Source organism: Argentina anserina, chromosome 6, assembly GCF_933775445.1.
Source record: "Argentina anserina chromosome 6, drPotAnse1.1, whole genome shotgun sequence".
NCBI lineage: Eukaryota > Viridiplantae > Streptophyta > Magnoliopsida > Rosales > Rosaceae > Argentina > Argentina anserina.
This window is the reverse complement of record NC_065877.1, coordinates 10418168-10434100: the sequence shown is the minus strand read 5'-3', so window position 1 is coordinate 10434100 and position 15933 is coordinate 10418168. Positions and strand designations below refer to the sequence as shown.

The window sequence follows — 15933 nt, the reverse complement described above, 5'->3', positions numbered from 1 at the left end:
GAATTTGAAGATCGGTAAACATCAAGCTGGTTTGCCCGAGAGGTTAAGGGGGTAGACTTAAGATCTACTGTACATAAGTACGCATGGGTTCGAACCCCATAGCCAGCAATTCGATTTTAATTTATTTTGAGTTTTAATTCATAAATATTTTTTTTAAATGACTTTTTTTTTTAAAGCTCATGGGCTCATACTTCATATGAAAATTCTTGACAGTTCAACTCATTTCAATCTCATGAGTTCAGTGTAGTGCATTATCATAATGAAGATTTCTGTTAGTTGTCATGCCCTCTTTTTTTCAGAATGGTTGTCTTGCATTCTCCACATACAATAAGTACTCGAAATAAATATAAATGCCATCCACAAGTAACTTTCCAAATTATAAATTAGTATAAAAAAATAGATACCATTGGTGGGAGTAACTAGTAAGCACTCCACACCTTAGATACAACAAATCAATCAATTTTCGGACATTCTACCTTGCAGTAGGGCAAGTGCATGAACCGTATGTGGCTTCAAAATTCCCCGGCAAACTTATGCAACAAACATTTGCACATTATTTTGGACCTAATGGAGAAATCAAACATGAAAGGAAATCGTTGTACGAATTAGTCTTTTTCTTTTCTTACTAGATTCGTATCCGTGCGATGTACGTGTTAATGTATTGCACGAGTGCACAATGAAAAAAAATAGACTTTATTTGTAGTTACATCCCTTTTGATTTTTATAACATAATCATTTTATGTAATTATATTTAATAAAAAAATATTTTAAGCAAAACACTTTTTGGTGATCTTTAAAGTGTTGGCTTTATATAGTAGTATAGATGATGAATTATCCACGTGTAATTACGTCTCGGATAACATATTAGGACACCATGTTTCTTTTTTCAAAGCTACCTTACACAAACTCGTTTTCAAGTCAGGGTTACAAGCAAACTTGAGAGAAAACTTCATCACCAAAGAAAAAAAAAGGAATTCTTTTGGCCAAGAGCTACAAGGTTTGCCACATGAACAACAAATAAAATTCGGAACCCATAAAAGATCACTATAATAACATCATGCTCACACCCGGAAAATAATTAACACGTACGAATACTACGTCAAATGATCTCAGAATAAGAAAACAAGCCATTCCTTAAAGAAGTTATTCGGAAATAACTTGTATTACTTGTTTATATTCGGCCTATCGAGCTGTGTTTGAAACAATTCAAGGTCAATCATCAATTACCTGCTTTATTGTATATTTCCTAAATTCCTCTATATTTAGAGTCAGCTACCTGCGTAAAAAATGATACCGTACTTGACATCAACGAAGGCAGCTCTTATAACACCGAAAATTCATGCAGTCAATCTAGTTGGGAACAGAAAGAGCAACTCAAAAAGGATTCACGCAGTCGAACTTGCTCGCTTAAAAGAATTCAGTACAGCATTGTGTTCAAGCTCTCAAAACAAAACTTCTGCTGAAAATTATTGGAAAAAGGGATTCAAGTTCCATACAACTAAACTAAGCCATTCTACAAGTAAAACTTATTCGCCACACTGAACCGCCGATTTCTCAAATCCCGCTCAAGCACTCGTGCACTTCATGTTTTAATAGGGCTCAACTGGCACGCGGAACTTAGCTCCAGCATAGACTGCTGCTGAGCCGAGCTCTTCCTCAATACGCAAGAGCTGCATAAGATACACAAGTAATTAAAAATCAACCAAATAACAGTGTTCCTGAAAGTTATTAAGAAAAAATGAAAATAGAACCAAACAGGGGCATTATTAAGTGATGCAAGGCCAGACCTGGTTATACTTGGCAAGACGCTCTGACCTGCAGGGGGCTCCGGTCTTGATTTGACCCTGATCAAGCAGAACAAAATAATTCATGAGAATAATGAAAGGGAGATTCAGTTAATTAGGGGATGCTTAAGATTAGATCAAATGAATACCGTGGCCAAACCAACAGACAGATCAGCAATGAAAGTGTCCTCAGTTTCTCCACTGCAGGAAAGGTAAACTACATAAGCTACCAGATCCCACTTGAAAAAGTGAAGACAATTGTTAAGCAAGTACAATTCAATTTCAAGTGTTTCAACTTCCAAACCTTCTGTGGCTGGCCATAACACCCCACCCAGCTTTCTTAGACATTCTTACAGCCTCAATACTCTCAGTGACAGACCCAATTTGATTCACCTGTACCACACATTAACTTAAGGACCATGTACATAACAGGCATCAGAAAATAATATTGACCAGTTAACTAGTGAGAATCATAATGTACCTTCAAAAGAAGAGCATTGCAACTCTTCTCCTTGATTGCCTTCTCAACCCTCTGAAAAAATGAACAGGAACATGTCAGTGTAACTGAAGAAGTATCACAACAATTATGTCATTTTTTTAAAGGAACAATTATGTCAATTAAGTGAACATATATGGTTTTAGACTGGCTATGAAAAAATATATTTTGAAAAAGACTACTCAAACACAGCATAACATTGTAAAATGACCCAACAAAATGAATTGACAATATATACGGACCTTGGGGTTGGTGACCAATAGATCATCTCCGACAATCTGTACGTGCTCTCCACATTCAGCTGTCATCTTAGCGTAGTGCTCCCAGTCATCTTGGTCAAAAGGATCTTCAATTGAGACAATAGGGTACTCGGACGCAAATGACTTGTAGAGGTCCTTGAGAGCAGTTCCAGAGATCTTCTGGGAACCATCGTTTTTCTGTATGAACAAAATAAAATTTATAAAATAAATTCATCAAAGCTGAAAATGAACACTGATGTAGGTTAAATAAACATGACTAGATAATTTTTTTAAGGAGGGCCAGCATTGTATATGCAATTAGAAGTCTACAACAGCAATTAAAACCTCCAACTAAACATTGCTAGATATTTTGGCTTATTAAATATCATTTCTGACGATTTAATTTTGCACCGTAATTTGTTTTCTACAATGGCCATTATATGTAAATAGTATTAGAGCATGCGACTAAGTCTAGCCTGAGCACTTTTAGTCTCAGCCAGCCACTAGTTCTCATTTGTGATTGTCATCAACTTCAGCCACTAGTTCTCATTTGTGATAGTCATCAACTTCAGCCAATAAATACAATTGCAATCCTAACACCTTACCTCTTCCTTGAAGTTAAGATCATACGTTTTATCAGTTCCATAAAACTCAGATGCAGCAACATCCATTCCGATGACAACCTACAAGAAGCAAGTGAAAAATTTGTTCGTAACTGTTGCAATGTCATTAAATATTATTCACAAGGAACTTTTAGAAGTGACAAAAATACCTTTCCAGTGTATCCAGCCTTCTCAATGGCAATCTTAAGCAATTCAAGACCCTCCTTATTCTCCTGAAGAAATACAGATAACATGACTTCAGTTCTTAAAAAAAAAAATCAAAAGATCATTGCCGGAAGCGGAAATGATTACATTTCAACTGTATGCTAACCTGAATGTTGGGAGCAAATCCACCTTCATCACCAACGTTAGTGGCATCCTGTCCGTATTTCTTTTTAATCACAGACTACAAAACCAAAAGACAGCAAGGTCAGAAAGCCATTAAAGAAGATAACTGAAAAATATAAGACTTCTACTCATCTACCCCAGGTACCCCACACAATCCAATTAAAGCAAATACCAGTACAATATAACGGTCCCAGTCCAGGATCTGTGTTCAAAAACCCAATCAAACGGTTTCCCAATAGTCAAACTAATAACAAATGGGCAAATGTAAAGAGTTTATGAATATATTAATGATCTGGAGTTCTGGACCACCTTTCCCATAAAGAAAATTAACACACCTTAAGATTGTGATATACTTCCACACCCATCTTCATGGCCTCTTTGAATGAGGAAGCTCCAACAGGAAGAATCATAAATTCCTGCAGACACATGTATCAAATACGATGTACAACATCAAAAATCGTATTAGAATGAAAAATAAATAAATAAACCAATAATACCTGCATGGCAAGTTTGTTTCCTGCATGTGATCCTCCGTTGATGACGTTGAAAGCAGGAACAGGCAACACCAAGTTCTTGTTGCCAGCAAGGTTGGCAATGTGCTGAATTGAAAGGACACATTGTCACTAACAACAAAATGAATAGCATATGTATAATGGCAGGGAACAATATTTGGCGCCACTGGAAAATTGTTAGCCCAAGCCCAAACTCCATTATGCACGCTACTTTTAGATGTACAAGTCCTGAAGTTATTGCTATCAGATTAACTACGACACCAAACTAGTAACAGAACAAACTTCTTACCTTGTAAAGAGGAAGTTTCTTGACATAAGCCCCGGCTTTGCAGACTGCAAGAGACACCGCCAATATAGCATTTGCGCCGAGCTGAGTATGCACAGAGACCAAAACTACGGCTTAATTTAACATTGTAAATTATGGATAACCAAGACCAAAGTATGCAGATATACAACCATTCGACAGTAATTAGAAATGGTCATTTTACCTTCTGTTTGCACCAACCCCACTCATTAACAGTTCCATCAAGCTGCTGAACCATGAAGTTATCAATGGCAGTTTGCTCGGATGGGTCCTGCAATACATGATAACAGATATTATACACAGTAAACAGTACAAGCATACTACTTAACCATGTAAAAACCTGCGAGGACAAACAACAAACCTTGCCGATCAAAGCAGGGCCGATGATTGAGTTGACATTGTTGACAGCCTACACGTAAGAAAAATTACTCAATAAGAATACTCAATGAACAGGCACAACTTACACGAAGAGATAAGGTAACAGATCACAGTAAATCTACTCAATACTCCATGGTTCAATTCACATCGCTAACTCACCTTTGAGACTCCCTTTCCGAGGTAGTCTGAGCCTCCATCACGCAACTCTAGAGCCTCGTACACACCTGCACATCAAAAAATAATAATAAATAAAAAATAAAAGTTAGATATAGTTGAAAATACTCATGATGATATATCAAATACTAAATCTAATCAATTTTTCATCAATAATTAAAAAATAATAAAAAATAAAAAATTAGATCAGATAAACTAACCGGTAGAGGCACCACTGGGAACAGCAGCTCTAGCCAAGTAACCATCTGAAAGAACAATATCGACCTACAATAACACACATCCAGATTATTCAATCGCATATTTATCGATCTATGTTACTAACCAAATCAACCAATAATCACAAACAAATCCTACTTAATGTAAATCACACTGATACTTTTAATCTACAACATGCAAAAGCCTGAACCGGACCCTACTAAGCTAAGATGTCATCGATGAAGCACACAACTCCGATTCAAACGGAGATCAAATCCATAAACAAACAGATCGTCGCGAACATAGAAGTCATCGCCGACGATAGAGAGGGAGCAAAAACGAACCTCGACGGTGGGGTTACCACGGCTGTCGAAGATCTGCCTCGCCTTAACAGACTGGATCGTAGCCATGGAAGAAGAAGATGAACACAGAGAGAGAATTGAAGAAGAAGAAGAGAGTTTCAAGTAGCAGCGAGAGTGAAGCGAGGGGGCTCCGCGTATTTGTAGACGAGGCCGGGTTAATTAGAGCCGTAGGATTAGTAATTAGGTTTCTTGGGGGTGAATAATTAGCTGAGTAATTAAGCGAGAATAATATTTGCCTATTTGGTGGGTCACAACTGACTTTCCGCACGTCGTTTTTGTATTTTTCCTTTTTGAGATTGTGTACAACTGAAAGTTGGATCGAAGTCGGTAGTTTGGTCAAGGTGGTTTTCACTTTCCCCAATTTTTCTTCCTCGATGATCAATGTCTTGGATTGTTGAGCAAGGAAGAGTGATTGTTATGCAAGAATTGGGGATTGTTTGTTGTGCAAGAAGTCCAATAACACTAATGTGTTCATAAGTTTCCTTTCAATGTTTTCATTTTGCTTCTAGTCGTTTATTATAAAATCTTAGTCAAATTTACATTTGATTTGCTATTTGTCTTTGAAAATGATCCTAATGATTTGAATTTTATTACACAAGTTCTTATGAATATATAGGTAAATGATTCAAGAACATTCAATTTGGTATTAATAAGTGCAGAATATGAATTAGGAAACTTCTCCTAGTCTTGGATTTGGACTTCTAAAATATTCTACCGAGTCAGTTTGGTTGTTACAAGCTAATATGTATTGAGTTCGACTACTACTATTTAGTTTAGCAGTATCACTATTCTCTTCATAAGTACGAAGTCGTGAGTTCGACTGAATAATTGTCGTATTCTAACAATCGAGTAAACAACTCATTTGAAATTATGTTCTTAAAAGTTGTCCATTCGTGTATGTCTCGATGCCTCCATGTCTATGTACTTCTAAATGCTACACTAATTTGTTGTTCCACCAACTTCCCTCTAGCTAATAGCTCAATCTTTTTTGTCCCAAAATGCAGTTGCATGTTTGTAGATCAGATCATGTGAGGATCTACGTATGGTCCAGCATCCTACTTGCACTTTCTGTTTTGCAAACATTGTGTTGCAAAATGAGTCCTTTAAATAATGAAAACGACAATGTGATCCATCATAATCATATACACTGAATCTGATAATCACTTTTGACAAGATGCCGACCTCCTGAAAGCATATTCGTTCTCTACGTTCAGTGTTGACTCTCAAGTCTCAACTCTCCAAGACATGGAACTGCAACTCTGCAAGATCGGCAGTTCCTTTCGTTTCTAGGTTTTGCACCGTCGATTGAGTCCTGCATTGACGACAGCAAAGGGTGCATCTATTTCGTAATGAAGACATCATATAAATCGAAATAAACAACAAAACTAATCATATCACCAAAGTTCATCGATTGTTAGCCAATGTCGGTGTGGTTCATATTTTTAGATAAACAATTTATTTTAGTTTATCACGTCACTTGTATATTAAGTTCTCTCTTTGAATCGCTTTTGAACATGATGTCTTTCTACTACAGTATTATATGCTAATAGTTTTGATATTTTCAGCTATAGATGGTGACATCGTGTCGTGGTGACCTTACTGTTTAAGTTTTTTTTAGCTATTTTCACAGCCACCATTTTCGTTAAAAAATGGATAACTAGGTTCATGCCCTCCAACAAAGTCCATTATACATTCTTGGTCATATTTTATTTTCATCAAATTATTTACATTTGATAGCTAGGTCCTCTTCCGAATGGGCATAGAATTCTGTATCAAAATTCCAACCCTTGACTACTTGTATATCGTCATTCAAAAATGGATGCCTTATGCGCATGGCATTGCATGCTGTATTGCAAGTTGAACGATGGCGAAACATAGTCATCATATATGGATAAAAACAAGTCAATTGAGGTATAAATCAGTTCAATTATATATGAATGCATTCCCGCTCACCTACGGGATAAAAATTAAGGAACAAAAAAAGACAGTATCATATCGGTCGTTACATCTTCACTGATGTTATCAAATGGCTAGAATAACAAAAGTCGATTGAACCATTTCCTCCTACTCCTTACCCAATATTTTCTTACCTTCTTCCTCCCGGCTTCAACGTATCTCTGTAATTGATTTATGCAAATGGAGACTACACTACCACTTTTCTTGAGACTGTTAGAATTAGCTGGAACAGTTGGTAAAACATGACCATGTTACTCATGGTGTGTTAACAACTAGGATTAATCATTAGGATTAGTGTTAATATTATCCAAACTCTCCTATAAATAGATAGCTTAGCTTTGTATCACATCATCAAATAATCAATACAAATCCTCATATTCAAGTTGGTATCAGAGCATGCTTACTTGGTTGGTTGCAAATTTGTTCTACTGTTTTTCTCCCGTCTGGCATAGGTGTTTTTGCCAGACGTCCGGATAAGCAGCAACACTGCCTCCGCCGTCGCCTTTGCTTTCCGACGTCGTCTCCTCCGGTGCCACTGCCTCTTTCGGAAGCCAGCCTCGACGCTGCTTCCAATCATCCGGATCGGCGTGTCCATGCCTCCCCTCGGTCCGACCTCAGCTCCATCGTCGCCCCCTCCCCGACGCAGCAGCAGCGACGACCCGAGACCGGGTGATCCACCTCATCCCCGTCGTCACCTCCTTGTCGACGCAGCAGCAGCGCCGACCCGAGACCCGGTGCTCCGACCTCCGCACCGTCGTCGCCTCCTCGCCGGCAGCAGCAGCAGCGCGACCCGGAAATCCTCCTCGTCGGTTCCGATTGTGTTGGTTTCGGAAGAAAAAAGGGGATTTTATTAACCCCGAGACCCGACCCGATATTTGACTCGGAATTCGACCCGAGATCCGACCCGCGATCCGACCCGAGAACCGGCCCGCCCCTTTTTCTGCTGCCTTGTCAGTGCTTTTTCACCGACAGTGCTTGTTCACCGAGGCAGGTTCCTATCAGTTTTTTGTTTCCGCTGCATTATTACTGATTTGTGATTTGATTTGATTTACAATGGGTTATGGAGACAAAGACGAGAGTTCTCAGGTCAATGATATTCAGAAATTTGAAGTATCTGTCAAGAATTCTGACAGTGGTTCTTTTGGGGGAGCCAAACTCAATGGGGCCAATTTCCGTAAATGGAAGAAAATTATGACAGCCCATCTCCGAGGAATGCACAAGATAGGACATGTAACCGGAGTCACTAAGGCTCCCGATGCAGATGCGGTTGTTGCCTACACTAAATGAGACGATGTGGATGATCTTGTAATGTCTGTCTTGTTCAAAGCTATGAATGAAGAGATACTTGACCTGGTAGCAGAATGTGATACCGCGCATGCAATATGGACGACATTAGAAGTCCTATTTACTAAGGACTCTGATTTTATACAAGTTCATGAGTTAATGTGCACAACTTTTGCAATGCACCAGGATGGGCAACCGGTGGCGCAATATTTCACCAAACTGAAGAATATTTGGGCGGAGATTGATGTGAAATGTCCTTGTATGATCAAGAATCAGGAGGATATTGTTTGGTACCAAAAAAAGAAGGAGCTTGAGCGAGTTCACCATTTCTTGAAAGGTCTTGATGCAAAGCATAACAGTGCGAGAAGCGAGCTACTCTAAAAGACCGAACCTCCTAGCCTAATCACAGCTTTCACATTTATCCGTAAGGATGAGTCTCAGCAGGAGAGTCTTCATAAGACACAAGTTGAAGTTTCTAGCCTCACTGTTCAGGCTACATCTCCAGCACCATTCCTTCAGCAAGCCACTTCAACTGCACTTCATAAGCGCGGACCACCACCAGGCTTCGGGAATCAGCCCCGTCCTCCTTGCTTTTATTGCCATGATACAAACCATGCTCGTACAACCTGTTGGAAGTTGTATCCACACCTTAGACCCCAGAGGCCTAATTATCGTCCTAAGGCGAAAGCAGCTATTCAATTAGTCCCAGAACCAGATATCTATGGTGTGGTTGGACATGATCATCATACAGCAGGAGGAGCAACACCCACAACATCAATAGCTAGTCGTGGTAAGATTGGTATGGCTTTACATATTTCTCACTTTGTTGGTTTTGATACATGGATTATTGATTATGGTGCGTCCGATCATATGACTTATGACAAATCTTATTTTACTATATTATCTCCTCCACCAGTACCATATGTTACTAATGCTAATGGTGATGCCTTCCCCGTATTAGGGAAATGGTCAGTTCGTATTACTCCCACAATAGAGCTTCACAATGTGCTATATGTACCTGCTTTATCTCATCATTTGATATCTGTCCCACAATTAAATACTGAAGCTAAGTGCTCTGTGACATTTTTTCCCATGTATGTGATATTTCAGGATCTTCTCACCGGGGAGTTAATTGGTCGGGGGTATCTGAGGGGCCAGTTGTTTCATCTAGATCAGACATATGCGGGGGAGAAACCAGGGGCACAGTCTCGGACCGATTTAATCTCCACTTCTAACAAGCTAAGTGAAGTTTGGTTATGGCATCGTCGCTTAGGGCATCCATCTTTTAGTGTTATGAAAATATCTATGCCTACTTTGTTTATTAGTGTGGATGCGTCACTTTTACGTTGTGAGACATGTGTTTTGTGAAAGAGTCATTAGTCTACCTATTCCCCTAGTACTTCTCATAAACGTAGTCTCCCTTTCGAATTAATTCAATCTAATGTTGGGGACCCTCCATAGAGTCTATTGTGTCAGGAATGCGGTATTATGTGTCATTTATTGATGATTGCACCCGTCTTTCATGGATTGTTCTCCTCAAAATTAAAAATGAGATTTTTTCCGTTTTTCAAGCCTTCTATACCACTGTCCAAACACAATATAATGCCACAATTAAAATTCTTCGTTCTGATAATGGGGGGGGGAATATGTGAATCGTGTCTTTCAGGAATTCTTTAACGCACATGGAATTGTTAATTAAACAATGTGTCCTTACACACCTGAGCAGAATGGAGTTTCTGAAAGGAAAAATCGTCATATATTCTCTTTAGTGCCCATATGCCTAAATACCTTTGGGGTGATGCTGTCCTAACTTCTGCTCACCTCATTAATCGTCTTCCATCTCGTGTCCTTGGAGGAAAAGTTCCATATGAGGTGCTTGCCTCCCATGTTTCCTTACCCTCTTTTCCTAATCTTCCCGCCCGTGTTTTCGGTTGTGTTGTTTTGTTCATCTTCCAAAACATCAGAGGTCTAAGTTGGATGTCCGAGCAGTTAAATGTGTGTTTGTTGGATACAGTGGACATCAGAAAGTGTACATGTGCTATCATCCACCTACCAGACAGTATTATGTCACTATGGATGTTACTTTGTTTGAGGACATGAGCTATTTCACGTCTTCTAATACTGCTATTCAAGGGGAGAATTCATATTTTGAAGAGCTATATCATGAAGAGGGGGAGACAAGTCAGCCAAGAGATATGGTGCCAGGTTCAATTGAGATTAATGATATATCAGCTACACATGCACCACCAGATGATTCTAGTATAGTCACTCCAGAGATTCAGGTACCAGAAGCTGACAGCACAACTGCCCCTCTTGCCTCGCCTACTGTTGTTTATACCCCTGACCAACGTTTCCCTGGTACATAAGATCACTTATTTGAGGTTAGTCATTCTATTGAGGCAAATAGTAGTGAAGCTAATAGTAGACAATATGTCTTGCCAAATAGGTCTACTCGGGGTCAGCCAACAAAAAAAATATGAACATATCCTTCAAGCTAAAACTAAGTATCATGTAGCAAACTTTGTGTCTACCAAAAGATTGTCTAAGTCATATGAATCATTTGTGAATCAAATTTCTGCTGTATCAATACCTAACAAAGTGCAAGATGCATTGGGAGATCCAAAATGGAGGAAAGCGATGGAAGAAGAGATGTAAGCATTACAGAAGAACAATACTTGGGAGCTTGTATCTTCACCATATGTCAAGAAGGCAGTGGGATGTCGTTGGGTGGTTACAGTGAAGCATAATCTAGATGGGTCAGTGAGCCAGTATAAAGCACGCCTAGTAGCAAAAGGGTTCACTCAGACATATGACATAGACTATGATGAGACATTTGCACCTGTTGCAAAGATGAACACTATTCGGGTATTGCTCTCTTTTGCTGCTACCTTAAACTGACCACTTAGACAGTTTGATGTTAAAAATGCATTCCTTCATGGAGAACTTACAGAGGAAGTGTATATGGATCTTCCTCTTGGATATATGGTAGCTTCTCCAGATAATTTTGTATGCAGATTGAGAAAGTCTTTGTATGGTCTTAAACAGTCTCCTCGTGCTTGGTTTGGAAGATTTTCACAATTCATGAGGAAAATTGGCTACAGACAGAGTAATTCAGACCATACATTATTTCTCAGACACCAACAAGGGAAGGTAACAGCCATAATTATATATGTTGACGATATGGTAGTTACTGGTAATGATACTATTGAGATGAATAGATTACAGAAGCAGCTAGCCACATAGTTTGAGATGAAGGACCTAGGTACACTCAAGTACTTATTGGACATTGAGGTAGCCCAAGGAAGTGATGGAATCTATCTGTGTCAGAGGAAGTACATTCTTGATCTGCTAACGGAGACATGTATGTTAAATTGCACTCCAATTAATACTCTTATTGAGCAGAACCATCGGTTAGCAGAGTACCCAGATCAAGTGCCTACTGACAAAACTTGTTATCAGAGGCTAGTTAGACGCCTGATTTATTTGTCACATACCAGGCCAGATGTTGCGTATGCAGCAAGTGTAGTGAGTCAGTTCATGCATAATCCGAGCGTGGATCACATAGATGTTGTTGTGAGGATTTTGAGGTACTTAAAGTCAGCTCCAGGGAGAGGAGTAATGTTTTCTAATCACAACAATATCCTTGAGATTTGTGGCTTCACAGATGCAGACTGGGTTGGAAATATTACAGATCGAATGTCGATATCAGGGTACTTAACCTTTGTTGGAGGTAATCTTGTTACGTGGAGGATTAAGAAATAAAATGTGGTAGCTCGATCTAGTGCTGAAGCAGAATACAGAGGTATGGCTTAAGGAGTGTGCGAGTTATTGTGGCTTAGGAATTTGCTACAAGATTTGGGTGTTAAGCCTAAGTGTGCTATACAGTTGTACTGTGACAACAAGGCAGCTATTGATATTTCACAAAATCCTGTGCAGCATGATCGTACAAAACATGTAAATGTTGATTGTCACTTTATAAAGGAGAAGCTAGACGGCAAGATCATTTGTTTTACATTTGTTCCTACAGAAGAGCAACTTGCGGATATACTCACAAAATGAATGTATAAAAAGGTCTTTTATGACTCACTTAGCAAGTTGAGAATGTTTGATATGTATGCGCCAACTTGATGGGGAGTGTTAGAATTAACTGGAACAGCTGGTAAAGCATGACCATGTTACTTATGGTGTGTTAACAACTAGGATTAATCATTAGAATTAGTGTTAATATTCTCCAAACTCTCCTATAAATAGATAGTTTAGCTTTGTATCAAATCATCAAATAATCAATACAAATCCTCATATTCAAGTGAGACTGCTCGGCAATTAAAACCCTGGCAAAAAAAAAACTGAAGACGACAAACCCAACAAATACGAACTAAATGAGATGAATTTTGTTTTAGAATCAAACTTTGGTTGATACTGCAATCTTCTTCTTCTCCATGTAGTCATCTGATCTCGACAAAATAAAAGAGATTGATTGGATTTTGATCTTACGGACATTGCCCATATGGTATAATTACCAGATCAAATAGAAGAGATCCAAAATTCCAAATCACCAGATCTGTTATATTTGATATAAATAATGCTATTTTCATGCAATTCAAATAATGGGTAGAGAATAAGAGCTTTAGATCTTCATGTTTTATTGATGAGTTTCTTAGAATGTGAGAAATGGGGAGGAGACGGGATGAGGAAGGTGGAGGAAGAGGATGAAGGTAAAGCATTAGAGAGTTACAGAGAAATTGTGAAACAAAGCTGGGTATTAGTCAGAGATTGGGCAAGTAGTCGGAGGAAATGGTTTCATCGACTTTTGCTATTTAATTCATTCGATGACATCACTTATGATCTAACGGCTATTGTGACACGATCCATTTTTGTCCCTTAATTTCCATCCCACAGGTGTGCGGGACTGTATATGAATGTTGAACGAGCTTGATTCATGCCACGCCTGGAGACAAAAGGATATATATATATATATATATATATATATATATATATATATATATATATATAAGATATAGAATTTTTTATAGTTTACGAATTTATATTCAAGATTAGGAATGGTCAATCATTTATGTAGCGTTTAGCCAAATAATGATGTTTCTATTCAATGACTAAAATATCGACGATCATAGAAATATTCACGGTCTGAAAAATAAAAATTTTAATGAAAATATTGAGGAAATATCGATCAATGCAAAAAGTTGACGAAAATTTGAAGATAAATATAAAATTTTTAAATGAAGCTTGAAAAGATGTTTGTTTGCTCAATTATCATATTCAATAAGATAGCCTTGTATAATCATTAATCCATATTGAGTGTATCACTCAAGGTGAAAAAAAACAAAATCTAAATCATCTCAAAATATTAGTTTAGACATCTAATGCATGATCTAATATGATGTAAAGTGAATAGAAAGGCAAGTAAAAAATAGAAGTAATTAGGTTTTAGATTTGTGGAAGATGTTATAGTAATTAAAGTTTCCATATATGACAAGATATGTGGTTAGTCCAGTGGTAAATATATTGGGTTTGAAATATGGTGAGGATAAGTGATTTTTTTGAGTTGAATTTTCAAATTTGAAGGGAAATGGTGATGTGGCATTGAAATATCGTGAGATATATCGGATGAAAAAGTTATTGGGTGGTTAAAGATATATTGACGAAATATCGGGGATATTTTCTATTTTTCAGACCATGCTTCTATTTATGTTTTCACTCTATCGAACTTAAACATGGCAAATACAACATTAAAAAGGCTTACTATCACCCTCTATTAAAATATTTGAACTTGTTTAACCTGATGGTTAGGAGTGTATATCGTGTGCATCGCTGGTTGTAAGAGCTAAATGCATATGTGAGATTGCTCTAGGATCATGAAGTGAGGGAACATGTTTGAGCTCCGAACCTGATTAAATTTAGGGGAGCTTATCGCTAGTCGAGAACTTGACAATGAAGAAGGGATTACGCCATCCCTACACATAATGGTCCGGGTTGGGAGCCAATCTCTTGATGAGCCTAAGGCAGGGCGAAACTAATACATTACCTTCTTGAATAAGGTTGACTTCTTAATGAATGAGCGCCGCATGAACCATACGTGGTGACCAAATGGCTAGATCTGTAACAGTAAGCTGACACCCTGATTAATATTAGAATTTTGGTAGGGCGTTACTGTGTAATTTTCTTTTAAATCTTAGGGTTGGATGTTGGAGACGTGTAAGGGTCAGGATGTGAAACTACCTAAGATGCCCACACTAATGGTCCAAATGCCTCCTATCTACCTTGACAAAATCTCTTCGTAACCTCTCATTGTTCCCTTCGCCCAAAACCCCCCAAAAACCAAACACACACGCTCCTTCCTAACCACTTCACAAACCCCCTCGCTCTCTCAGTCTCACTCTCTCTGAAACCAAAGCAACAATGGCAGCCTCTGTCACCATTTCACGCCTCCTCACAGCCCCCAGATCTCTCTCCCTCTCCTCCACCACAACCAAAGCCTCCCTCTCCTCCACCACAACCAAAGCCTCCCTCTTCTCCCCCAAACCCTTTTCCTCAAAATTCTCCTACACCCCTCTCTCCCTCAAACACCACACCAACCTCAAACCCCTCAACTTCTCCACCACCGCCGCAAAGCCCATCTCCGCCGCCATCTCCGTCGGCGACAAGCTCCCCGACTCCACCCTCTCCTACCTCGACGCCGCTGGCGACGTCCAGACCATCACCGTCTCGGAGCTGACCAAGTCCAAGAAGGCCGTCCTCTTCGCCGTCCCCGGCGCCTTCACACCCACCTGCTCGCAGAAACACGTTCCGGGTTTCGTGGAGAAGTCGGCGGAGCTCAAGGCCCAGGGGGTCGACACCATCGCCTGCATTTCGGTCAACGACGCGTTCGTGATGAAGGCGTGGAAGGAGAGCCTCAAGATCGGAGACGAGGTGCTGTTGTTGTCTGATGGGAATGGGGACTTCACCAGGGCTTTAGGGGTCGAGCTCGATTTGAGTGATAAGCCGGTCGGTTTGGGAGTCCGGTCCAGAAGGTACTCCCTTCTCGCCGAAGATGGAGTTGTCAAGGTGTTGAACTTGGAGGAAGGTGGTGCTTTCACTTCTAGTGGAGCTGATGACATTCTCAAAGTTCTGTGAGTTTTGAGGTTTTAACACTTTCGTGTTTTTGGTTCGAGTAGAGATTACATTGTATGATGTTTTGTTTGTTTGATAATAATGGATACGATGCAATCCCGTAGGGTTTTGTTTTGGTGAATTGGTGTTGACATGCTCTGGTTTTAGATTTTCACATGATGAATGATG

At 39.2% G+C, this 15933-nt stretch overlaps 2 protein-coding genes and 1 non-coding gene across 4 annotated transcripts in view; 2 read left to right on the top strand and 1 right to left on the bottom strand.

Moving 5' to 3' along the window:
- Positions 1-25: 25 nt before the first annotated feature.
- TRNAL-UAA (transfer RNA leucine (anticodon UAA)) lies at positions 26-108 on the top strand. The gene has a single exon. It is a non-coding gene; the product is annotated as a tRNA-Leu (tRNA).
- Positions 109-1384: 1276 nt separating this feature from the next.
- The window catches only part of LOC126797745 (enolase), a 98639-nt gene continuing 84090 nt past the window's right edge, over positions 1385-15933 (bottom strand). For both annotated transcript variants that reach the window (XM_050524456.1, XM_050524455.1), the window contains exons 2-18: positions 5377-5470; positions 5038-5101; positions 4823-4887; positions 4647-4694; positions 4470-4556; positions 4271-4351; positions 3967-4068; positions 3805-3885; positions 3453-3527; positions 3292-3354; positions 3125-3202; positions 2523-2717; positions 2266-2316; positions 2089-2177; positions 1934-1985; positions 1788-1844; positions 1385-1670 (exon numbers count right to left, since the gene is read on the bottom strand). In XM_050524456.1, coding sequence (XP_050380413.1) covers positions 1590-1670; positions 1788-1844; positions 1934-1985; positions 2089-2177; positions 2266-2316; positions 2523-2717; positions 3125-3202; positions 3292-3354; positions 3453-3527; positions 3805-3885; positions 3967-4068; positions 4271-4351; positions 4470-4556; positions 4647-4694; positions 4823-4887; positions 5038-5101; positions 5377-5442 — 1335 coding nt within the window. In that variant the 5' untranslated portion in view covers positions 5443-5470 and the 3' untranslated portion in view covers positions 1385-1589. The remainder of the gene's footprint in view (positions 1671-1787; positions 1845-1933; positions 1986-2088; positions 2178-2265; positions 2317-2522; positions 2718-3124; positions 3203-3291; positions 3355-3452; positions 3528-3804; positions 3886-3966; positions 4069-4270; positions 4352-4469; positions 4557-4646; positions 4695-4822; positions 4888-5037; positions 5102-5376; positions 5471-15933) is intronic.
- LOC126797763 (peroxiredoxin-2E-2, chloroplastic) lies at positions 14962-15886 on the top strand. Its single transcript, XM_050524482.1, has one exon. It carries the CDS (start codon positions 15055-15057, stop codon positions 15766-15768), a length of 714 nt encoding a protein of 237 aa, XP_050380439.1. The 5' UTR covers positions 14962-15054; the 3' UTR covers positions 15769-15886.

Bases quoted from the DNA above. Each gene is read 5' to 3' on its own strand.
- LOC126797763 (XM_050524482.1), top strand. From the start codon at position 15,055: ATGGCAGCCTCTGTCACCATTTCACGCCTCCTCACAGCCCCCAGATCT.